The sequence below is a fragment of the Somniosus microcephalus genome, chromosome 5 (assembly GCF_052327205.1).
Source record: "Somniosus microcephalus isolate GS21.2 chromosome 5, FLI_Smic_1.0, whole genome shotgun sequence".
NCBI lineage: Eukaryota > Metazoa > Chordata > Chondrichthyes > Squaliformes > Somniosidae > Somniosus > Somniosus microcephalus.
The window spans coordinates 17,115,496-17,140,461 of NC_140991.1; the positions used below are offsets into that span (position 1 = coordinate 17,115,496).

The window sequence follows — 24,966 nt, forward strand, 5'->3', positions numbered from 1 at the left end:
CACATTGTCACACGGATCTCGGCCACCCTCTGGTACCATACCAGGTGTGAGACAGTGACCATTGGACCATGTCACAGCACCAATCAGTGCCTTAGACTGTATCCCAGCACAGTCGGTGCCTTGGACTGTATCCCAGCACAGTCGGTGCCTTAGACTGTATCCCAGCACAGTCCGTGCCTTAGACTGTATCCCAGCACAGTCCATGCCTTGGACTGTATCCCAGCACAGTCAGTGCCTTGGACTGTATCCCAGCACAGTCAGTGCCTTAGACTGTATCCCAGCACAGTCGGTGCCTTAGACTGTATCCCAGCACAGTCGGTGCCTTAGACTGTATCCCAGCACAGTCGGTGCCTTAGACTGTATCCCAGCACAGTCGGTGCCTTAGACTGTATCCCAGCACAGTCTGTGCCTTAGACTGTATCCCAGCACAGTCCGTGCCTTAGACTGTATCCCAGCACAGTCCGTGCCTTAGACTGTATCCCAGCACAGTCGGTGCCTTGGGCTGTATCCCAGCACAGTCCGTGCCTTAGACTGTATCCCAGCACAGTCAGTGCCTTAGACTGTATCCCAGCACAGTCTGTGCCTTGGGCTGTATCCCAGCACAGTCAGTGCCTTGGGCTGTATCCCAGCACAGTCAGTGCCTTGGGCTGTATCCCAGCACAGTCAGTGCCTTGGGCTGTATCCCAGCACAGTCAGTGCCTTGGGCTGTATCCCAGCACAGTCAGTGCCTTGGGCTGTATCCCAGCACAGTCAGTGCCTTGGGCTGTATCCCAGCACAGTCAGTGCCTTGGGCTGTATCCCAGCACGGTCAGTGCCTTGGGCTGTATCCCAGCACGGTCAGTGCCTTGGGCTGTATCCCAGCACGGTCAGTGCCTTGGGCTGTATCCCAGCACGGTCAGTGCCTTGGGCTGTATCCCAGCACAGTCAGTGCCTTGGGCTGTATCCCAGCACGGTCAGTGCCTTGGGCTGTATCCCAGCACGGTCAGTGCCTTGGGCTGTATCCCAGCACGGTCAGTGCCTTGGGCTGTATCCCAGCACGGTCAGTGCCTTGGGCTGTATCCCAGCACAGTCAGTGCCTTGGGCTGTATCCCAGCACGGTCAGTGCCTTGGGCTGTATCCCAGCACGGTCAGTGCCTTGGGCTGTATCCCAGCACGGTCAGTGCCTTAGACTGTATCCCAGCACAGTCGGTGACTTGGACTGTATCCCAGCACGGTCAGTGCCTTAGACTGTATCCCAGCACAGTCGGTGCCTTGGGCTGTATCCCAGCACGGTCGGTGCCTTAGACTGTATCCCAGCACAGTCGGTGACTTGGACTGTATCCCAGCACAGTCGGTGACTTGGACTGTATCCCAGCACAGTCAGTGCCTTAGACTGTATCCCAGCACAGTCGGTGACTTGGACTGTATCCCAGCACGGTCAGTGCCTTAGACTGTATCCCAGCACGGTCGGTGCCTTAGACTGTATCCCAGCACAGTCGGTGACTTGGACTGTATCCCAGCACAGTCGGTGACTTGGACTGTATCCCAGCACAGTCGGTGACTTAGACTGTATCCCAGCACATTCAGTGCCTTAGACTGTATCCCAGCGCACTCAGTGCCTTAGACTGTATCCCAGCACATTCAGTGCCTTGGGCTGTATCCCAGCACAGTCGGTGCCTTAGACTGTATCCCAGCACAGTCGGTGCCTTGGGCTGTATCCCAGCACAGTCGGTGCCTTGGGCTGTATCCCAGCACAGTCGGTGACTTGGACTGTATCCCAGCACAGTCGGTGCCTTGGGCTGTATCCCAGCACAGTCGGTGCCTTGGGCTGTATCCCAGCACAGTCGGTGCCTTGGGCTGTATCCCAGCACAGTCGGTGCCTTGGGCTGTATCCCAGCACAGTCGGTGCCTTGGGCTGTATCCCAGCACAGTCCGTGCCTTAGGCTGTATCCCAGCACGGTCAGTGCCTTGGGCTGTATCCCAGCACAGTCGGTGCCTTTGGCCGTATCCCAGCACAGTCGGTGCCTTGGGCTGTATCCCAGCACAGTCGGTGCCTTGGGCTGTATCCCAGCACAGTCGGTGCCTTGGGCTGTATCCCAGCACAGTCGGTGCCTTGGGCTGTATCCCAGCACAGTCCATGCCTTAGGCTGTATCCCAGCACGGTCAGTGCCTTGGGCTGTATCCCAGCACAGTCGGTGCCTTTGGCCGTATCCCAGCACAGTCGGTGCCTTGGGCTGTATCCCAGCACAGTCGGTGCCTTGGGCTGTATCCCAGCACAGTCGGTGCCTTGGGCTGTATCCCAGCACAGTCCGTGCCTTAGACTGTATCCCAGCACAGTCGGTGCCTTGGGCTGTATCCCAGCACAGTCGGTGCCTTGGGCTGTATCCCAGCACAGTCGGTGCCTTGGGCTGTATCCCAGCACAGTCGGTGCCTTGGGCCGTATCCCAGCACAGTCAGTGCCTTGGGCTGTATCCCAGCACATTCAGTGCCTTAGACTGTATCCCAGCACAGTCGGTGCCTTGGACTGTATCCCAGCACAGTCAGTGCCTTAGACTGTATCCCAGCACAGTCGGTGCCTTGGGCTGTATCCCAGCACAGTCGGTGCCTTGGGCCGTATCCCAGCACAGTCGGTGCCTTGGGCCGTATCCCAGCACAGTCGGTGCCTTGGGCCGTATCCCAGCACAGTCAGTGCCTTGGACTGTATCCCAGTACAGTCGGTGCCTTAGACTGTATCCCAGCATAGTCGGTGACTTGGACTGTATCCCAGCACAGTCGGTGCCTTGGACTGTATCCCAGCACATTCAGTGTTTTGGGCTGTATCCCAGCAGACTGTAGCCCAGGAAGTTTCCATATTTGACCCATAGTCTCTCCTGAGTTTTTCACAAAGGCACCGCTAGCCTCACTGTCATTGGTCTACAGCGGGAAAAGAATCCGACATTATTCCCGCTCCTGCTGGCAATCCACGGACCTTTGCTGGAAGTGTGTGGGGCTTGTGTCAGCCCGTTATTAGGATTGAGGTGTGAAGTCCCCTGATGGTCACAATGGCCACGGTGTCAAGACTCGCACGTGAATGACGGTCGCTTGACACACTGACGGAGGGTGACCAGCGTCCATGCCGCCGTTATCCCCAGAGTGAGTCAACACCTTCAGGAGACGAGGCTTAAATATTGGTGACCCTCCTTGTTTCCACAGCCTCGTGGCCACCAACGCTGCCAGGTTCAGACTCGCGGTGGGACCAGAGAAACATCTGCTGGAGATTGGCCTGCGGAGGGCCCAGGGGCCGGACGGTGGTCTCTCGGCCTCGAGGTACTCGTACATAGGAGGTGAGACCTGTGGGTGTAGAACAGTCTGTCTCCAGTCCATTCGGATGGTGCAAGAACCGTGTCATCCAGTGGATAATTCACACGTTGATGGAAGTTCTCCGGTTATCAGAGCGGTGTTGATCCGGTAGACGTGATGGGAGTTGCCTGGTTCTTTTTTTTTAATGAGCATTGTATGAGTAACAGAATCTGGGTGATGATGTAGATGTTCAAATTCTTTATTCTCACCTGCGAGTACAAGCCTCAAATCCATTCCCGACCCCTAATCCCAAACCAAATCACAACCGCAACCCCAAGGCAAAAAGCAACAACAACTTGCATTGAAGCTTTTAACGTAGAAAAACATCCCGAGGCCCTTCATAGAGGTGTGATAAAAGACAAAGGGCACTAAGCTAAAGAAGGAAAGATTAGGTGGGGTGACCAGAAGGTGGGTTTTTAAGCAGGATCTTAAAGGAGGAGCAGAGACGGAGAGGTTTAGGGTGGTAATTCCAGAGCGTGGGACCTAGACAGCTGAAGGCACGCTGCCAATGGTGGGGCGAAGGTAGGAGGCCAGAGTGAGAGGAACGGAGAGTTTGGGAGGGTTGTAGGGCTGGAGGAGGTTACAGAGATCTCGGGGGGTTGTAGGGCTGGAGGAGGTTACAGGGATCTCGGGGGGTTGTAGGGCTGGAGGAGGTTACAGGGATCTCGGGGGGTTGTAGGGCTGGAGGAGGTTACAGAGATCTCGGAGGGTTGTAGGGCTGGAGGAGGTTACAGAGATCTCGGAGGGTTGTAGGGCTGGAGGAGGTTACAGAGATCTCGGGGGGTTGTAGGGCTGGAGGAGGTTACAGAGATCTCGGGGGGTTGTAGGGCTGGAGGAGGTTACAGAGATCTCGGAGGGTTGTAGGGCTGGAGGAGGTTACAGAGATCTCGGAGGGTTGTAGGGCTGGAGGACGTTACAGAGATCTTGGAGGGTTGTAGGGCTGGAGGAGGTTACAGAGATCTCGGGGGGTTGTAGGGCTGGAGGAGGTTACAGGGATCTCGGAGGGTTGTGGGGCTGGAGGAGGTTACAGAGATCTCGGGGGGGTTGTAGGGCTGGAGGAGGTTACAGAGATCTCGGGGGGTTGTAGGGCTGGAGGAGGTTACAGAGATCTCGGAGTGTTGTAGGGCTGGAGGAGGTTACAGAGATCTCAGAGGGTTGTAGGGCTGGAGGAGGTTACAGAGATCTCGGAGGGTTGTAGGGCTGGAGGAGGTTACAGAGATCTCAGAGCATTATAGGGCTGGAGGAGGTTACAGAGATCTTGGAGCGTTATAGGGCTGGAGGAGGTTACAGAGATCTCAGAGGGTTGTAGGGCTGGAGGAGGTTACAGAGATCTCGGAGGGTTGTAGGGCTGGAGGAGGTTACAGAGATCTCGGGGGGTTGTAGGGCTGGAGGAGGTTACAGAGATCTCTGGGGGGTTGCAGGGCTGGAGGAGGTTACAGGGATCTCGGAGGGTTGTGGGGCTGGAGGAGGTTACAGAGATCTCGGGGGGGTTGTAGGGCTGGAGGAGGTTACAGAGATCTCGGGGGGTTGTAGGGCTGGAGGAGGTTACAGAGATCTCGGGGGGGTTGTGGGGCTGGAGGAGGTTACAGAGATCTCGGTGGTGTTGTAGGGCTGGAGGAGGTTACAGAGGTCTCGGGGGGGTTGTAGGGCTGGAGGAGGTTACAGAGATCTCGGAGCGTTATAGGGCTGGAGGAGGTTACAGAGATCTCGGAGGGTTGTAAGGCTGGAGGAGGTTACAGAGATCTCGGAGGGTTGTAGGGCTGGAGGAGGTTACAGAGATCTCGGGGGGTTGTAGGGCTGGAGGAGGTTACAGAGATCTCGGAGTGTTGTAGGGCTGGAGGAGGTTACAGAGATCTCAGAGGGTTGTAGGGCTGGAGGAGGTTACAGAGATCTCAGAGAGTTGTAGGGCTGGAGGAGGTTACAGAGATCTCGGAGGGTTGTAGGGCTGGAGGAGGTTACAGAGATCTCGGAGCGTTATAGGGCTGGAGGAGGTTACAGAGATCTCGGAGGGTTGTAGGGTGGAGGAGGTTACAGAGATCTCAGAGGGTTGTAGGGCTGGAGGAGGTTACAGAGATCTCAGAGGGTTGTAGGGCTGGAGGAGGTTACAGAGATCTCAGAGGGTTGTAGGGCTGGAGGAGGTTACAGAGATCTCAGAGGGTTGTAGGGCTGGAGGAGGTTACAGAGATCTCGGAGGGTTGTGGGGCTGGAGGAGGTTACAGAGATCTCGGAGGGTTGTAGGGCTGGAGGAGGTTACAGAGATCTCGGAGGGTTGTGGGGCTGGAGGAGGTTACAGAGATCTCGGAGGGTTGTAGGGCTGGAGGAGGTTACAGAGATCTCGGAGGGTTGTGGGGCTGGAGGAGGTTACAGAGATCTCGGAGGGTTGTGGGGCTGGAGGAGGTTACAGAGATCTCGGAGGGTTGTGGGGCTGGAGGAGGTTACAGAGATCTCGGAGGGTTGTGGTGCTGGAGGAGGTTACAGAGATCTCAGAGGGTTGTGGGGCTGGAGGAGGTTACAGAGATCTCGGAGGGTTGGAGGGCTGGAGGAGGTTACAGAAATCTCGGAGGGTTGTCGGGCTGGAGGAGGTTACAGAGATCTCAGAGGGTTGTAGGGCTGGAGGAGGTTACAGAGATCTCGGAGGGTTGTAGGGCTGGAGGAGGTTACAGTGATCTCGGAGGGTTGGAGGGCTGGAGGAGGTTACAGAGATCTCGGAGGGTTGTAGGGCTGGAGGAGGTTACAGAGATCTTGGAGGGTTGGAGGGCTGGAGGAGGTTACAGAGATCTCGGAGGGTTGTAGGGCTGGAGGAGGTCACCGAGATTGGGAAGGTTGTAGGGCTGGAGGAGGTTACAGAGATCTCGGGGGGTTGTAGGGCTGGAGGAGGTACAGAGATCTCGGAGGGTTGTAGGGCTGGAGGAGGTTACAGAGCTTGGGCAAGGCCATGGAGGGATTTAAACACAAGAATGAGAATTTGAAATTTGAAATGTTGGGGGACCAGGAGCCAATGTCAGTCGGCAAGGTCAAGGTTGATCGGAACGCAGATTTTGGTGCGGGTCAGTATGCAGGCAGCAGAGTTTTGGATGAGGTGAGGTTTATCGATGTTGGAGGATGGGAGGCCAGTCAGGAAAGCGATGGATTTGTCAAATCTGGAGGTGGCAGAGGCACGGATGAAGGTTTCAGCGGCAGAGGGGCTGCGGCAGGGGCTGCAGCATCTGATGTTTTGGAGCTGAAGGCAGGGAATCCTATGGGGTCGGAAGTTCAGTTTAGGGTAGAATAGATGCTAAAGTTGTAAATAGTCTGATTCAGTCGGGGGCAGGAATGGAGTCATTGGTGTTTGTAGCGGTGGCCAAAGTTGATGGTTCAACCCCAATCCTAATTCCAAATCCAAACCCATTTACAGTAACAACCCAAATCCAATCTAAACCCCAGTGCCAATCCTAGTCCCAATACCAACCCCAATTCCAACCTAAATCCTAATCCTGTCTAATTCAATCCCAACTCCAACCCTATTCTAAATCCCAATCCCAACCCAAATCCCAATACCAACCACCATCCCTGACAATTGACAGTCCCAGCCTAATTCCCAAACCCATCCCAAAACTTGATCCCAACCTCAGCCCTAATCCCAATACCAACATACATCCTAACACTAACCCCAATCCCAATACTAATTACAATCCTACCTAAATTTCAATCCCCAACTCAAATCCCAATAGGAAACCTGACAATTGACAGTCCCAACCTAAATCCCACTCCCAACCTAAATCCAAATGCCAATCCCAATTCCAATGTTAGGTGTCAGCTGTGGCCCAGTGGGTAGCACACTTGTATCTGAGGTCAGATGGTTGTGGTTTCAAGATCCACTCCAGAGATGAGAAATTAATCTAGGCTGACACTCCCAGCGCAGTGCTGAGGGAGTGCTGCACTGTCGGAGGTGCCGTCTTTTGGATGAGACGTTAAACCAAGGCCTCGGGTGGACGTAATAGATCCCAAGGCACTATTTCGAAAGAAGAACAGGGGCGTTACCCCGGTGCCCTGGCCAATATTTATCCCTCAATCAACATAACAAAAACAGATTATCTGGTCATTATCACAGTGCTGTCTGTGGGAGCTTGCTGTGTGCAAATTGGCTGCCATGTTTCTTGCATTACAACAGTGACTACACTTCAAAAGTGAGGTTGTGAAAGGCGCTGTTTAAATGCAAGTCTTCTGTTTTTTACTAGCCCAATGCCAATCTAAATCCCAACTCCAAATCCAATGCCAACCTAATTCCCAATCCCAATGCCAACCTAATTCCCAATCCCAATGCCAATCTATTTCCCAATCCCAATGCCAACCTAATTGCCAACCTAATTCCCAATCCCAATGCCAATCTATTTCCCAATCCCAATGCCAACCTAATCCCCAATCCCAATCTAAATCCCAACTCCAAATCCAATGCCAACCTAATTCCCAATCCCAATGCCAATCTATTTTCCAATCCCAATGCCAACCTAATTGCCAACCTAATTCCCAATCCCAATGCCAATCTAATTCCCAATCCCAATGCTAACCTAATTCCCAATCCCAATGCCACCGCCAATCTCAATCCACTTGGACAGAATGAAATCTCTGCTCCTCTGAGGTTCCAGAGAGAGTTGTACAATGTTTTAGTTTTAATTCTGCAGCTGTACCATCAGGCAATGAATGTGTGGGGAGGAATCTCACTGCAAACCAGGTCGAGATTTGCTGCATTTTAACGATTGCCCCAGGTGAGAATTAACACATACAGGAGGTTGTTAAAGGGACAGTGTTACCGTGGGAGAAGCCTACCTTACCTCCGCCAACAGGATTTCAAGATGAGGGTGTGAGGCTTTAGCTCGGTGGTAACATTCCCACCCCTGGGTCAGAAGGTGAAGGGTTCGAGTCCTACAGCTCCGGCAAGTGGAGACCAGAATATGGTCCCTAAACACTGAGTTGATATCTGGGGACTCGCGTCTGGACGAAGTGGCCACTGGCTCGGTGGTAGCGTTCCCACCTCTGAGACCCAACGGTTGGGTTCGGGTCTCACTCCAGAGAGCCCTGTGGAAATGCCGGTCTGAATACTGGGTTGATGTCCAGCGGGGATTCTTGCATCCGGTGGGTGCCCACCTAGGGGTAGGTACTCTGAAGATATAAATCATGAGCAAGGCAATGGGAATCCACCTCAGCTACTCTTCCCTAGTAAGTGGCTCAAAAATCTCACGTGTGAGACTTGGGTTAGAACCTGCCCGAGGGCAGAACATAGTGAGCGGACATATATCTATGGAATATTAAGATACTCTATATTCACGATTTTTATCTTTGGAGTACCTACTCCTAGTTGGGCTGCAACCAAGGCTACAGAGCCCCACCTCAGATGGTTAGATTGTGGTACTAATAAGGCCAAGGTCACGGGTTCAATCCCCGTCTTGACGAGCTACGCTGTCTGCCACTGTTTTTTCTTGCTACCTGTGGGGATGAGAACAAGGACTGTGGGGTGGATGAGCAAACTCACCATGGCACCATGGTGCAGGAGGCCATTCAAGTGGGGGGAGGGAAAAGAAATGTGGTCGTGGTAGGGGACAGTATAGTCAGGGGGATAGATACTGGTCTCTGCAGCCGCGACCGGGAGTTCTGAAGGTTGTGTTGCCTGCCTGGTGCCAGGGTAAAGGATGTCTCCTCGCGGCTGGAGAAGAACTTGGAGTGGGAGTGGGAGGATCCAGTTGTCGTGGCTCATGTAGGAACCAACGATATAGGTAGAACTAGGAATGAGGGAGTTTGAGGAGCTAGGATCCAAATTAAAACGCAGAACCTCTGGATTGTTACCTGAGCCACGTGCAAATTGGCATAGGGACAAACCGATTAGAAGGTTAAATGCGTGGTTCAAACAGTGGTGTGGGAGGCAGGGGTTTCAATTCATGGGTCACTGGCACCAGTACTGGGGAAAGAGGGAGCTGTTCCGTGGGGACTGGCTCCACTTAAACCAGGCTGGGACCAGTGTCCTGGTGAATCAAATAACTAGGGCAGTAGATAGGGCTTTAAACTAATGAAGGGAGGGTGGGAGGATTCAGGAAAGGGTAAATTCAAAAGCAGTGAGAGAAATGTCAAGGCTGTAGAGCAGAGTAGTGATCTGGGTAAAGACAAGCAGAGGGATTCGGGAAGGGACAGAAAGATTAACACAGGCAATAGGACATTAGTGACTAAAGTGACATCAGGGAAAAATAGAAAAAAGTTAAAGCTAAAGGTACTATATCTGAATGCACGACGCATTCGCAACAAAATAGATGAATTAATAGCGCTGATAGAACTAAATGGGTTTGATTTAATACAATTACAGAGACGTGGTTGTAGAGTAACCAAGGTTGGGAACTAAATATTCCAGGATATTTGACTTTTAGAAGAGACGTACAGAATCGAAAAGGAGGAGGGGTAGCCCTGATAATAAAGGAGGGAATCAAGACAGTAGAGAGAAAGGATCTTGGCTTGGAAAAACAAAATGTAGAATCGGTTTGGGTGCAGTTAAGAAACAATAACGGACAGGAAACACTAGTGGGAGTAGTTTATAGGCCCCTTAGCAGTGGTTGTAGTGTTGGGCAGAGTATAAATCAAGAAATTAGAGATGCATGTAACAAGGGTAATACAGTAATCATGGGGGATTTTAACTTTCATACAGACTGGGCAAACCAAATTTGCAGAAATAGTGCAGAGGAAGAGTTCATGGAATGCATTCAAGATAGTTTTCTAGATCAGTATGTCAAGGAACCTCTGAGGGAACTGGCTATTTTAGATCTGGTACTGTGCAATGAGACAGGGTTAATTAATAACCTTATAGTAAAGGAGCCTCTGGGGAGCAGTGATCATAATATGATAGAATTTTATGTTGAGTTTGAGAGTGATTTAGTTAAGTCCGGAACTAGGGTCCTAATCCTGAACAAAACAAACTACGTAGGTATGAGAGATGAGTTGGCTAAGGTAGATTGAGAAACTAGATTAAAAGATATGACAGTAGAAAAGGAATGGCAAACATTTAAAGAAATAATTCATAATTTGCAACGAATATACATTCCCTTAAGGAATAAAAACACCACAGGAAAAATTGTCCAACCATGGCGAACAAGAGAAATTAAAGATAGTATTAGATTAAAGGAAGAGGCTTATAATGTTGCCAAAATGAGTAGTAAGCCTGAGGATTGGGAGGATTTTAGAATTCAGCAAAGGAGGACCAAGAAATTGATAAAGAAAGGGAAAATAGAATATGAGAGTAAACTAGCGAGAGACATAAAAACAGACTGTAAAAGCTTTTATAGGTATGTAAAAAGGAAAAGATTAGCGAAAGTAAACATGGGTCCCTTACAGGCTGAGACAGGAGAAATTATAATGGGGAACAAGGAAATGGCAGAGAAATTAAACAAATACTTTGTGTCTGTCTTCACGGAAGAAGACGCAAAAAAACTCCCGGAAATAGTGAAGAACCAAGGCTCTAGCGAGAATGAGGAACTGAAAGAAATTAGTATTAGTAAAAAAATAGTACTGGAGAAATTAATGGGACTGAAAGCCGATAAATCCCCATGACCCGATGGCCCATATCCTAGCATTTTAAAAGAGGTGGCTATAGAGATAGTGGATGCATTGGTTGTCATTTTCCAAAATTCCATAGATTCTAAAACAGTGCCCGCGGATTGGAAGGTAGCAAATGTAACCCCACTATTTAAGAAAGGAGGGAGAGAGAAAACGGAGAACTACAGACCAGTTAGCCTGACATCAGTAGTAGGGAAAATGCTAGAATCTATTATTAAGGACGCGGTAACAGGGCACTTAGAAAATAATAATAGGATTGGGCAGAGTCAACAAGGATTTATGAAAGGGAAAACATGTTTGACGAATCTGTTAAGAGTTTTTTGAGGTTGTAACTAGCAGAGTAGATAAGGGCGATCCAGTGGATGTGGTGTATTTGGATTTTCAGAAGGCATTCGATAAGGTGCCACAAAAGAGGTTATTAAACAAAATTAGGGCTCATGGGATTGGGGGTAATATACTAGCATGGATTGAGGATTGGTTATTGGACAGAAAACAGGGAGTAGGAATAAATGGGTCATTTTCGGGTTGGCAGGCTTAACTAGTGGGGTACCGCAAGGATCAGTGCTCGGGCCTCAGCTATTCACAATCTGCATCAATGATTTGGATGAGGGGACCAAATGTAATATATCCAAGTTTGCTGATGATACAAAGCTAGGTGGGAATGTAAGTTGTGAGGAGGATGCAAAAAGGCTTCAAGGGGATATAAACAGACTAAGTGAGTGGGCAAGAACATGGCAAATGGAATATAATGTGGAGAAATGTGAAGTTATCCACTTTGGTGGGAAAAATAGAAAAGCAGAGTATTTTTTAAATGGTGAGAGATTGGGAAATGTTGGTGTTCAGAGGGACCTGGGTGTCCTTGTACACGAATCACTGAAAGTTAACATGCAGGTACAGCAAGCAATTAGGAAAGTATTGATGCGCTATCAATTACTCGTAAAAGACTGAGAGTTAAGAGAGTAACTAAAGGCTTTTATTAGCAAAGAACAGAGCATGCCTCTCGTGGTTGACTGGGTTCCAAGAAGGCAGGGGGCTGCAGGTCAATCACCTTTATACCTGGGCCTGTGGGTGGAGCTAGGGGCGGAGCCAGCAGAGACATGCTGAGGCATGCATAGGTACAACAGTGTGTAACAACAACAACAACAACAACAACAGTGGTTTACCACATTCACCCCTTGTTTAAAATTGAGTCCGGCGGGGTGAAGTGTACTAAAGGTTCGTGTAAGTAAGTCTATCAGGTGGCCTTGTATGCCGTCCTGATCGTCGTGGTGGCGGCGGTGATGGTGCAGCATCCAACGTTGAGTCTGGCGTCTCATTGAGTGGTTGGGTGGTCAATGACGGGTCCTGGGGCTGCGGCATGCCGTCTAGCGGGGTTGGGTTGTGGGTAGTGGTGGATGGCAATGGTAGTGTTTCAGGGGCACCCAAAGGTGCGAGATCTCGTGTGGGGGCTGTGTTCTCCCGCCCGTCCGGGTAGGCTACGTAAGCGTACTGGGGGTAGGCGTGGGTAGTGGTGGATGGCGAGGGGGGTGTTTCGGGAGCACCCGAAGGTGCGAGGTCTCGTATGGAGACTGTATCCTCCCGCCCGTCCGGGTACACCACGTAAGCATACTGAGGGTTGGCATGGAGGAGGCTCACCCTCTCGACCAGGGGGTCCGTCTTATGGGACCTCACGTGCTTCCGCAGTAGGACGGGTCCTGGAGAAGTCAGCCATGTCGGTAACGAGATCCCCGATGTGGACTTCCTGGGGAAGGAGAACATTCTCTCGTGAGGGGTAGCATTGGTGGCTGTACAGAGCAGTGACCGAATGGAATGGAGCGCCGCAGGGAGGACTTCCTGCCAGCGAGAGGTCGGAAGGCCCTTAGATTTCAAGTTTAAAAGGACTGCCTTCCAGACCGTCGCATTCTCCCTTTCCACCTGGCCATTCCCCCGGGGGTTGTAGCTGGTGGTCCTGCTTGTAGCGATACCTCTCGAGAGCAGGTACTGCCGGAGTTCGTCGCTCATAAAGGATGAGCCCCTGTCGCTATGAATATAGCTAGGGAAACCGAACAAGGCGAAGAGGTCATTCAGACATTTAATGACCGTGGTACTGGTCATGTCTGAGCAAGGGATGGCAAATGGGAAACGGGAGTACTCATCAATTATGTTGAGGAAGTACACATTGCGGTCGGAGGAGGGGAGGGGCCCTTTAAAATCGACGCTCAGCCGTTCAAAGGGGCGCGTGGCTTTGATCAGGCTTGCTCTGTCTGGCCTATAAAAATGCGGTTTGCACTCGGCACAGATTTGGCAGTTCCTGGTCATGGTCCTGACCTCCTCGATGGAGTAGGGCAGGTTACGGGATTTGATGAAGTGAAAAAACCTGGTGACCCCCGGGTGGCAGAGGTCATTGTGGAGGGTCTTCAGTCTATCGACCTGCGCGTTGGCGCATGTACCACGTGATAGGGCATCTGGGGGCTCATTGAGTTTCCCGGGCCGGTACAAGATATCGTAATTGTAGGTGGAGAGTTCGATTCTCCACCTCAAGATCTTGTCGTTCTTGATTTTGCCCCTCTGCTTATTATTAAACATAAAAGCTACTGAACGCTGGTCAGTGAGCAGGGTAAATCGTTTTCCGGCCAGGTAATGCCTCCAATGTCGCACAGCTTCCACAATGGCCTGGGCCTCCTTTTCGACAGAGGAGTGTCGAATCTCGGGGCCCTGGAGGGTCCTTGAGAAAAAGGCCACGGGTCTCCCCGCCTGGTTAAGGGTTGCAGCTAGGGCAAAGTCGGATGCGTCGCTCTCCACTTGGAAAGGGATGGACTCATCCACTGCGTGCATTGTGGCCTTCGCAATATCTCCTTTTATGAGAGTGAAGGCTGCACAGGCCTCTGCTGTCAGGGGGAAGGAGGTGGACTTGATGAGGGGTCTGGCTTTGTCCACATAGTTGGGCACCCACTGAGCATAGTACGAGAAAAACCCTAGGCATCTCTTCAGTGCTTTTTGGCAGTGGGGGAGGGGGAGCTCCATAAGGGGGCGCATCCTGTCGGGGTCGGGCCGATGACTCCGTTCTCCACTACACAGCCAAGAATGGCAAGGCGCTTGGTACGAAACATACATTTGTCCTTGTTGTATGTTAGGTTCAGCCGCTGGGCTGTACGGAGGAATTTCTCTAGATTAACATCATGGTCCTGCTGGTCGCGGCCGCAGATGGTGACGTTGTCTAGATAGGGGAAAGTGGCCTGGAGCGCGTTCTTGTCGACCATCCGGTCCATCTCCCGTTGGAAGACTGAAACCCCGTTGGTGACGCCGAAGGGAACTCTGAGGAAGTGGTAGAGACGACCGTCAGCTTCAAAAGCTGTGTACTGGCGGTCCTCAGCCCTGATGGGGAGCTGGTGGTATGTCGACTTCAGATCAATCGTCGAGAACACCCGGTATTGTGCTATCTGATTGACCATGTCAGATATGCGGGGGAGTGGGTATGCATCTGGCTGGGTGTAGCGATTGATCGTCTGGCTGTAGTCAATAACTAGGCGCTATTTTTCGCCAGTCTTCACTACCACCACTTGTGCTCGCCATGGGCTGGTGCTACTTTCAATAATCCCTTCCTTCAGGAGTCTTGCTACCTCGGATTTAATGAAGCTCCTATCCCCGGCACTGTAACGCCTGCTTTTGGTAGCGATGGGCTTACAGTCGCGGGTGAGGTTAGCGAACAAGGAGGGGGGGGGGACTTTAAGGGTGGAGAGGCTGCAAATGGTGCGCGGCGGGCGATTTAAAAGCTGCTGGCTGCAGACTGTGAGTGGGGGGAGGGGTCCGTCGTACGCTAATGTGACACTCTTAAGGTTGCACTGAAAATCCAACCCCAGTAGAACGGCAGCGCAAAGATGGGGCAGGACCAGGAGTTTAAAATTTTTGTATTCTGTGCCCCTTACTGAAAGGGTCACTACACAGTAGCCACCGACGTCCGCTGACTGGGCTTTGGAAGCCAAAGAGATCCGATGTCGCGTCGGCAGGACCGGGAGAGAGTAACTGCGCACCGTGTCGGGGTGGATAAAGCTGTCCGTGCTCCCGCTGTCAAAAAGGCAGGTAGTGGCGCGGCCGTTTGCCTTAATGTCCATCATGGACCTGGACAGTTGATGAGGGAGAGATTGGTCCAGCGTCACGGAGGCCAGCGTATGGTCGAGCGAGTCGATGTGGTCGTCAGATGAGGCGGTGGTTGAGTCCGGGTCCCCCGTGGTTGAAGTTGGAGACGTCCGAGATGGCGGACAAAATGGCGGCGCCCATGGTCCCGATCCCCACGCGGCTGGGGGAGTCCAAGATGGCGGACAAGATGGCTGCCCCCACGGTTCGCACGCGGCGCTGCTGGCGTTAGCGGTTTTACCTTTGCAGGCGCTGGCATAGTGTCCTTTCTTCCCGCAGCCAGAGCAGGTAGTGTTTCTCGCCGGGCAGCGTGCTCTGGGGTGTTTTGCCTGGCCACAAAAATAACATTTCTGTGCCTTGGACATCGCAGCAGCAGTTGAAGGTGGCGGTCCCATGACCCAAGGTTGTGGCGTCCACGTTGCGGAGCAGTTAGGGGAGAAGGCGTCCATATTCCTGTGGGCCGCGTCGAGCGAGAGCGCGAGGGACACGGCCTTTCTCAGGTCCATTTCTCCCTTTTCCAACAGTCTCTGCCGGGAGTAGTCGGACCTTAGACCCGCAACGAAAGCATCTCGGATCAGTCCCTCCGTGTGTGCTGCGGCTGATGCTTCTTTGCAATCGCAGTCTCGGCTGAGTATCCGTAGTGCCCGTAGGAAGGCCTCCACCGATTCCCCGGGCTGCTGTCTGCGGGATCTTAAGAGGTGCCGGGCATAGACCGTATTTACCGGGCGTGCGTATTGCCCTTTTAGCAGACCGATAGCCGCCGCGTAGGTCGTCGCATCCTGGATTATTGTATAAACTTGGTGGCTCACCTTTGAGGCCAGGATTTCCAACTTGTTTTCGTCCAGGGTCACAGTTGAGGCTTGCAGGTAGGCCTCGAAGCAACGCAGCCAATGCGCGAATTTGGTAGCCGAACCCGCTTCTTGGGGGTCTAGGTCCAGGCATGTTGGTCTGAGGGCTCGCAGCAGCTCCTGTTGCTCAGCGTTTGGTGCAGCAGCCTGCTGTTCAGCGTTTGGTGCAGCAGCCTGCTGTTCAGCAAATGTCGACATTTTGTTTTTGCTAATAAAATTGATGCGCTATCAATTACTCATAAAAGACTGAGAGTTAAGAGAGTAACTAAAGGCTTTTATTAGCAAAGAACAGAGCATGCCTCTCGTGGTTGACTGGGTTCCAAGAAGGCAGGGGGCCGCAGGTCAATCACCTTTATACCTGGGCCTGTGTGGGTGGAGCCAGCCGAGACATGTTGAGGCATGCATTGGTACAACAGCGTGTAACAACAACAACAACAACAACAACAACATTGGTTTACCACAAGTATGTTGGCCTTTATTACAAGAGGATTTGAGTATAAGAGTAAAGATGTCTTACTGCAATTATATAGGGCCCTGGTGAGACCACACCTGGAGTATTGTGTACAGTTTTGGTCTCCTTACCTAAGGAAGGATATACTTATCATAGAGGGAGTGCAACGAAGGTTCACCAGACTTATTCCTGGGATGGGGGGATTGTCCTATGAGGAGAGATTGAGTAGACTAGGCCTATATTCTCTAGAGTTTAGAAGAATGAGAGTTGATCTCATTGAAACATACAAAATTCTTACAGGGCTCAACAGGGTAGATGCAGGGAGGATGTTTCCCCTGGCTGGGGAGTCTAGAACCAGGGGTCACAGTCTCAGAATAAGGGGTCGGCCATTTAGGACTGAGATGAGGAGAAATTTCTTCACTCAGAGGGTTGTGAATCTTTGGAATTCTCTACCCCAGAGGGCTGTGGAGGCTCAGTTGTTGAATATATTCAAGACCGAGATCGGTAGATTTTTGAATATTCAGGGAATCAAGGGATATGGGGATAGTGCAGGAAAGTGGAGATGGGGTAGAAGATCAGCCATGATCTTATTGAATGGCGGAGCAGGCTCAAGGGGCCGAATGTCTTACTCCTGCTCCTATTTCTTATGTTCTTATGTTCTTTCCTGTACGATGGGGTGGTTATGGGGGAGCTAGTGGTACTCATCGGATGCAAATAACCCTGCTGGGCATCAACCCAGTACTCAGACCAACATTCCGGTCTCCACCGAGAGAGTCCAGAACGGGACCCGAAGCCAACCTGTCCGACTCGGAGGTGGGAATACCACCGCTTGGTCTGGATGCGAACAGAAGAACTTATGTGTGAAGAATGGTAACTTGGCCAAAAAAAATGGAGGGCGTTCGCCATCCTTGGCACAATGTCCGAACAAGGAGCCAACATCTTCAATGGAGAAAATCGGAAAATCACTTTTAGAAATGCGTGTGTTTTTTTTACTTGTACCTATTTCCTGCCAGGGTGCGATGGCACAAGTAATGTTCTAGCTGGGAAGCTGTATGGGATTCCATTGTTTGGCTCCATGGCGCATTCTTACATCACTTCCTTCACATCAGTGTCAGAGGTCGAGGCTCAGGTAAGTGCTACTGCTACTTCATATTCAAGTAACTTACTTACCTTCTTGTTTGGGCCTAGCAGGCCATCAGGTGCCTCCTGAGCTGGCGTTGGCTGCTTCAGGGCATACAAATCTTGGAGAGGGAGCCTCAAAGAGTAGGCCATACAGCCCCTCAAGCCTTCCCCGCCATTCAATAAGATCATGGCTGATCTTCTACCGCTTTCCCGCCTGATCCCCATACCCCTTGATTCCCTTAGTGTCCAAGAATCTATCAATCTCAGTATTAAATATACTCAACGACTGAGCCTCCTCAGCTCTCTGGGGTAGAGAATTCCAAAGATTCACCACCCTGAGTGAAGAAATTTCTCCCCATCTCAGTTCTAAATGGCTGACCCCTTCTCCTATTACTAGTACTAGACTCTCCAGCCAGGGGAAACAGCCTCTCAGCATCTACCCTGTCAAGCCCTCTAAGAATTTTATACGTCTCAATGACATCACCTCTTATTCTTCTAAACTCCGGAGAATGTAGGCCCATTCTACTCGATCTCTCCTCATAGGAAAACCCTCTCATCCCAGGCATTATAAATATATAGGAACAGGAGGAGGCCATTCAGCCCCTCGAGCCTGTTCCGCCATTCAATGAGATCATTGTTGATCTGTTTCCTAACTCCATCCACCCGCCTTTGCTCCATATTCCTTAATATCCTTGTCTAGCAAAAATCTCAGATTTAAAATGATTAATGGAGCTAGCATCTACTGCTTTTTGTAAGAGAGAGTTCCACAGGTCTACAACTCTTTGCGTGAAGAAGTGTTTCCTAACTTCTCTCCTGAATGGCCTGGCTCTGATTTTAAGGTTATGTCCCCCTTATAAAATTCTAACAGGACTAGACAGACTAGATGCAGGAAGGATGTTCCCGATGGCGGGGGAGCACAGAACCAGGGGTCACAGTCTAAGGATAAGGGGTAAGCCATTTAGGACTGAGATGAGGAGGAATTTCTTCACCCAGAGAATGGTGAACCTGTGGAATTCTCTACCACAAAAGGCAGTAGAGGCCAATTCATTAAATATATTCAAGAAGGAGTTAGATATATTTCTTAAGGCTAAAGGGATCAAGGGATATGGGGAGAAAGCAGGGACAGGGTACTGAATTTGGATGATCAGCCATGATCTCATTGAATGGCGGAGCAGGCTCGAGGGGCCGAATGGCCTACTCCTGCTCCTATCTTCTATGTTTCTATGTTTGTCCTCGACTCCCCCACCAGCGGAAAAAAATTCTCTCTCTCTATCCTATCATCCCTTTCAAAATCCTGAAAAACTCAACCAAATATCACCCCTTAACCTTCTATATTCTAGGGAATACAAGCCTAGTTTATGTAACTAGGGGTAATATGTAACTTTTTTTATATACAGTATTATGAAAAACTTGTTGCAATGCAATGCAGACAAACTCAGCAATGTTCACGCAGCAAGGTCCCTCAAACAGCAAAGAGGTGAATGAGCAGTTAATCAGCTGTGGCTCAGTCCTGACGAAGGGTTTTGACCCGAAACGTTAACTCTATTTCTCTCTCCACGGATGTTGCCTGGCCTGCTGAGTTTTTCCAGCATTTTCTGTTGCTATTCCTAGTTTATGTAATCTCTCCTCATAATCTAACCCTTGGGCTTCTCATTTGCATATGCAAAAGGTCCCAATGCCTGTTTCAGGTGTGGGTAAAGGGCACATGTTTTCACCCTTACCCAGAATGGTGGGTGGCGCACTTCTGGTTGGAAATGCGCACACGCTTCCTGCCCCCTATATTGGGGCCCTAAGTAGTCCCAAGTAGCGCCCAAAAAATGGACCAATTTCTAGGCCGTAGAAGGCCCAAACTTACGGCACTTTATTTTTTTTCCCCAACCCCTACCAGACTCTGAAGCCTGCATCTGAGGGACAGCCAGCAGTGGATTTTGTCTCTCTCTGTAAAGAGTGGCTAGTTCGGGTCTGTCGGCTTCTGCAAGTGCCTCAGGATCATATCAATTCCTCCGAGTTGGCAGCCTTCATTTCCTACGCCATGTCGTATCCGAGGAACTTCATCGCTTTGGTCGACACGTACAGTGTAATGAGGTAGAGAGTTGTGCTTGTAGTTTTTTAAAATATATATTAGGAAAAACTTGTTGCAATGCAGACAAACTCAGCAATGTTCACACAGCAAGGGCCCTCAAACAGCAAAGAGGTGAATGAGCAGTCAATCGGCCGTGGCTCAGCGGGCAGCACTCTCGCCTCTGAGCCTAGTAGGTCGTGGGTTCAAATCCGCACTCCAGGAGCTTGAGCCCAAAGTCTAGGCTGACACTCCAGCGCAGTACTGAGGGAGTGCTGCACTGTCGGAGGTGCCTTCTTTCGGATGAGATGTTAAACCGAGGGAGAAAGAAATAGAAGAACATACAGCTAGGGTTAGCTAAAGTCGGGTGGGAGGAAGCTATTGCGGTAAAGTGGCAGGTAACATTCATGCCACACAAGTGCCAGGCAATGACTATCTCCAACAAGCGAGAGTCTAACCACCTCCCCTTGACATTCAACGGCATTACCATCGCCGAATCCCCCACCATCAACATCCTGGGGGTCACCATTGACCAGAAACTTAACTGGACCAGCCACATAAATACTGTGGCTACAAGAGCAGGTCAGAGACTAGGTATTCTGTGGCGAGTGTCATACCTCCTGACTCCCCAAAGCCTTTCCACCATCTACAAGGCACAAGTAAGGAGTGTGATGGAATACCCTCCACTTGCCTGGATGAGTGCAGCTCCAACAACACTCAAGAAGCTCAACACCATCCAAGACAAAGCAGCCCGCTTGATTGGCACCCCATCCACCACCTTAACCATTCACTCCCTCCACCACTGGCGTACCGTGGCCGCAGTGTGTACCATCTACAAGATGCACTGCAGCAACTCGCCAAGGCTTCTTCAGCAGCACCTCCCAAACCCGCGACCTCTTCCACCTAGAAGGACAAGGGCAGCAGGCACATGGGAACACCACCATCTCCAAGTTCCCCTCCAAGTCACACACCATCCTGACTTAGAAGTATATCGCCGATCCTTCATCGTCGCTGGGTCAAAATCCTGGAACTCCCTACCTAACAGCACTGTGGGAGTACCCTCACCACACGGACTGCAGTGGTTCAAGAAGGCGGCTCATCACCACCTTCTCAAGGGCAATTAGGGATGGGCAATAAATGCTGGCCTTGCCAGCGACGCCCACATCCCATGAACGAATAAAGAAAAAAAACCACAGGCATAGACCAGTTGGGCCAATTGGTCTGTTCCTGTGCTGTGAATACTAGGTAATAACAGATTGTAGTAACTTCCCCACAACAGAGATTAGACTAATAGGCCTATAATTTCCTGGGTAACCCTTCTTAAATGATGGAGTGACATTGGCAATTTTCCAATCCAAGGGGGCAATTCCTGAATCAAGAGAATTTTGGAAGATCATGACTAACCCATCAACAGTTTGTTCATCTGTTTCTTTTAATGTCCTGGGGTGGAAACCCATCAGGTCCTGGAGTCTTGTCAGTCTTCAATCTCATTATTTTCCCCCATTACCATTGAAAAAAAAACTTTTATTAAATCTAGTAAGTTCCAGAGGAGAGATGAGGAGAAATGATTTTACACAGCGAGTTGTTGTGATCTGGAATGCGCTGCCTGAAAGGACGATGGAAGCAGATTCAATAATAACTTTCAAAATAGGAAATGGATAAATACTTGAAAAGGATAAATTTACAGGGCTATGGGGAAACAGCAGGGGGGAGTGGGACTAATTGGGTGGCTCTTTCAAAGAGCCGGCACAGGCACCATGGGCCGAATGGCCTCCTCCTGTGCTGTAAGATTCTAGGATTCTATTCTATAATAATCTAGCCTAATATGATGTTAACTGTTTAACTCAGTGCGCCTATTCCTGTACAGCCCAGCACCTGATGGGGAAGGTCTCGAGTTTGTGCGGGAGTGTAAAACAGGTGAGTCGTCAGCCAAGGATTGGGCTGATGGTTTCGTCGACTTAAAGGATGGCCACATCCAGAGGGTGGGCCAGCCAGTGTGCTCCTGACTCCCGGACTAGCAGGGCTCGCGAGGAGCCCCTTTTTGGCCTGGGATGGTTTAGCAGTGCGTGAGAATCGGGAGCTCCGGATGTTCCTCATGCTGTCGTCATGTTTCCTCACAGGAGCGGAGTCCCCAACTTCTGTGCCGTCTCCTTGGCTCTGCACCAGCTGGGGTACAGGGCAGACGGACTGCGGCTGGACAGCGGAGACCTGGTCGAGCAGTCCCTAAAGGTCCGCCGCACGCTACAAACCTGCGCTGCCGAGTAAGTCTGCCCGCCACATTTCTCATTTTGCTTTTTCCAAATGTCTCCCGCCCCTGGGTGTAAAGATCTGGTTGAGGAGTAACTGCTTTCCCCCCTCAGATTTGGAGTGTCCTGGCTTTCAGATGTACCCATTATCATCAGCAATGGCATCAGTGAAAAGGATCTTATAAACCTACAGAACCAGGTGAGAGTGAGAGACCACCTGACCCTCCCCCTCCCCCTCCCTCACTCTAACCCCTCCCCTCCCCTCACTCTAACCCCTCCTCCTCCCCTCACTCTAACCCCTCCCCCTCCCCTCACTCTAACCCCTCCCCCTCCCACTCAACCCTCACCCTCCCACTCTAACCCTCCCCTCCCTCACTCTAACCCTCCCCCTCCCCTCACTCTAACCCCTCGCCTCTCCCTCCCCTCACTCTAACCCCTCCCTCCCCTCCCTCACTCTAACCCCCTCCCTCCCCCTCCCTCACTCTAACCCTCCTCCCCCTCCCCCTCACTCTAACCCCTCCCCTTCCCCTCACTCTAACCCCTCCCCTCCCCTCACTCTAACCCCTCCCCTCCCTCACTCTAACCCCTCCCCTCCCCTCACTCTAACCCCTCCCCTCCCCTCAGCTTACCCCCCTCCCTCCCCTCCCCTCACTCTAACCCCTCCCCCTCCCCTCACTCTAACCCCTCCCCCTCCCCTCACTCTAACCCCTCCCCTCCCTCACTCTAACCCCCTCCCTCCCCCTCCCCTCCCTCCCCCTCACTCTAACCCCTCCCCTCCCCCTCCCCTCACTCTAACCCCTCCCCCTCCCCTCACTCTAACCCCTCCCCCTCCCCTCACTCTAACCTCTCCCCCTCACTCTAACCCCCTCCCCTCTCCCTCCCTCACTCTACCCCCTCCCCTCCCTCCGCCTCCCCTCACTCTAACCCCTCCCCTCCCCTCACTCTACCCCCTCCCTCCCCCTCCCCTCACTCTAACCCCCTCGCCCTCTCCCTCCCCCTCCCCTCACTCTAACCCCTCCCCCTCCCCTCACTCTAACCCCTCCCCCTCCCCTCACTCTAACCCCTCCCCCTCCCCTCACTCTACCCCCCTCCCTCCCCTCCCCTCACTCTAACCCACTCCCCCTCACTCTAACTGTAGTGTATGTGCCTTTAAGAGCCCCAGGTGTGCTGTGGTGCCGGTGATTGCCACTCGGGCTATATAAGCCTGTATATTGTGTATATCCGTTAGAACCCCCCCCCAGACTTTGCTTAGTAAATACCTATGAACCAACTCCTGTCTTCAGTGTCTTTATCTACACACGGACACTACAGTGGCGACGAAGTGGAAACGGACTTACCTGCAATTCGGCAGCACCACAAGGGCATCGATTCCTCGGGCGTCCTCGGGCGTCCTGAAGACTCAAGGAGTGAGAGAAGCTGTGGTTTCACCAGCTGGCCAAGCTGTGGCAGGTACTGCGCTAATCCTTCCTGGGCGTCAGGCTGGGCTCCAGCGGCTGGCTACAGCTGAGACAGGCAGCGAAATCGGAGGCAAGCAGGCCGGCGTGGCAAGCAGGTCAGCGTTCAGACCTGGAGAGAAACTCCGGTGGGAACGAGTCTCCAACAATAAATAAAAGATAAAACAAATGGAAACCGCAGTAAACAGCGTTGTCATCGGCAGCAGTGGCGGGAAAGCGCAGGAAGTGCCATATCTTTTCTACAGAAAAGAAAGAAAAGCGCGGGAAGCGCCATATCTTTTCTAAGATGCCTAATTTTGGCAATATTGATGTTTTTGATAACGAGATAGAGGATTGGACCACATATGTGGAAAGAGTGGAGGTATATTGCACCGCAAATGGAATAGAAGATGAAAAAAAGCTTCAGTACTTCTGGATCTAATGGGCGCAAAGACATACAAGCTGTTACGAAACTTAATCACTCCAGCCGAACCGATGGACAAGAATTTTAAGGAGATTGTGATACCCTACACTGCCAATTCGAGGCAGGACTGGCAGATTCTCTGCGAGACAAATTCGTCTGCGATCCCCTAAGTGTAGAAACACAAAAAAAGCTATCTTCTGAGAAAAATTTAACACTGGACAAGGCTTTCAGTGCAATAGGAGCTGCAGAGATACAGCAAAGGCCACAGGACTTCGGCACCCATGAATGACACGGGGTTTCGAGAGATGTTATCGCTGCAGCAGACCCACGCATGACCAGAGGGACTGCTGGTTCAAGGAAAAAGCATGCAGGCGATGCAGAAAGATGGGACACATTCCACGTGTGTGCCGATCTGAAAACAAAAAATCCACTAACAGGAAAAGAATCAATAAGGAAAAGCACAGAAAGGTACAAATGATGACGGACAGTAGCTCTGAAGACCAGAAGAGCGATAGCGACTCCGGGAACAAGAGACTAAGCTCTCTCAAATTACATAATGTAATTGCTAAAGAAGATTACCAGACCATTTGGGTTACCCTCACAATAGCAGGGTCCCCAGTTAAAATGGAGCTAGATACAGGATCAGCTCTGACCGTCATAAATCGACGGGATTACGAGCGGCTATTTCCACATATACCTTTAAAAGACACATCCATTATCTTGAAAACATATACGGGGCAGAAAGTATACCCCAAAGGAAAAATAAGGGTGCCTGTTGTATACAACGGCAAGGAAATACAGAAGTTGTATTTATACATCCTACAAGATGGTGGTCCACCGCTGTTGGGACGTGAATGGATCAGAAAAATACGTTTAGACTGGCACTCCATTCAGGCACTGACGGTGACCAGTAAGGAAAAAAATGATGATGACGTCATACCTGAACGATTAAAAGACATCTTGGCCAACGCCAAGGAAGTGTTTCAAGAGAAACTAGGAACTTTGAAAGGCATCACCGCCTCAATAAAAGTGGAAGATGCAGCAATTCCCAAGTTTTTTAAGGCAAGACCGGTGCCATAACGCAATTCGTCCAGCAGTCGAGGCAGAGCTGGAGAATTTGGAAAAGGCAGGCGTATTATCTAAAATAGATTGGAGCGAGTGGGCAACACCCATCGTCCCAGTCATGAAGAAAGCATTGAAGAATGATAAATCTGAAGAAAAGAGAAAAATTCGCATCTGTGGAGACTTCAAGGTGACTGTAAACTTTCACTACGGTATAGTATCCTCTTCCGAGGATAGAAGATATTTTCGCCTCACTATCCGGAGGGAAACGTTTCACCAAAATTGACTTGGCACAGGCATATCTACAGATGGAGGTTG

The 24,966-nt window shown here is 51.0% G+C and overlaps 1 protein-coding gene across 1 annotated transcript in view; it reads left to right on the plus strand.

Annotated features, from left to right (window-relative positions):
- Positions 1 to 24,966, plus strand: part of naprt (nicotinate phosphoribosyltransferase) — a 57,602-nt gene that overhangs the window by 17,593 nt on the left and 15,043 nt on the right. Inside the window, exons 4-8 of the mRNA XM_085987380.1 lie at positions 3,172 to 3,302; positions 17,316 to 17,431; positions 19,313 to 19,509; positions 21,604 to 21,744; positions 21,844 to 21,928. Coding sequence (XP_085843506.1) covers positions 3,172 to 3,302; positions 17,316 to 17,431; positions 19,313 to 19,509; positions 21,604 to 21,744; positions 21,844 to 21,928 — 670 coding nt within the window. The remainder of the gene's footprint in view (positions 1 to 3,171; positions 3,303 to 17,315; positions 17,432 to 19,312; positions 19,510 to 21,603; positions 21,745 to 21,843; positions 21,929 to 24,966) is intronic.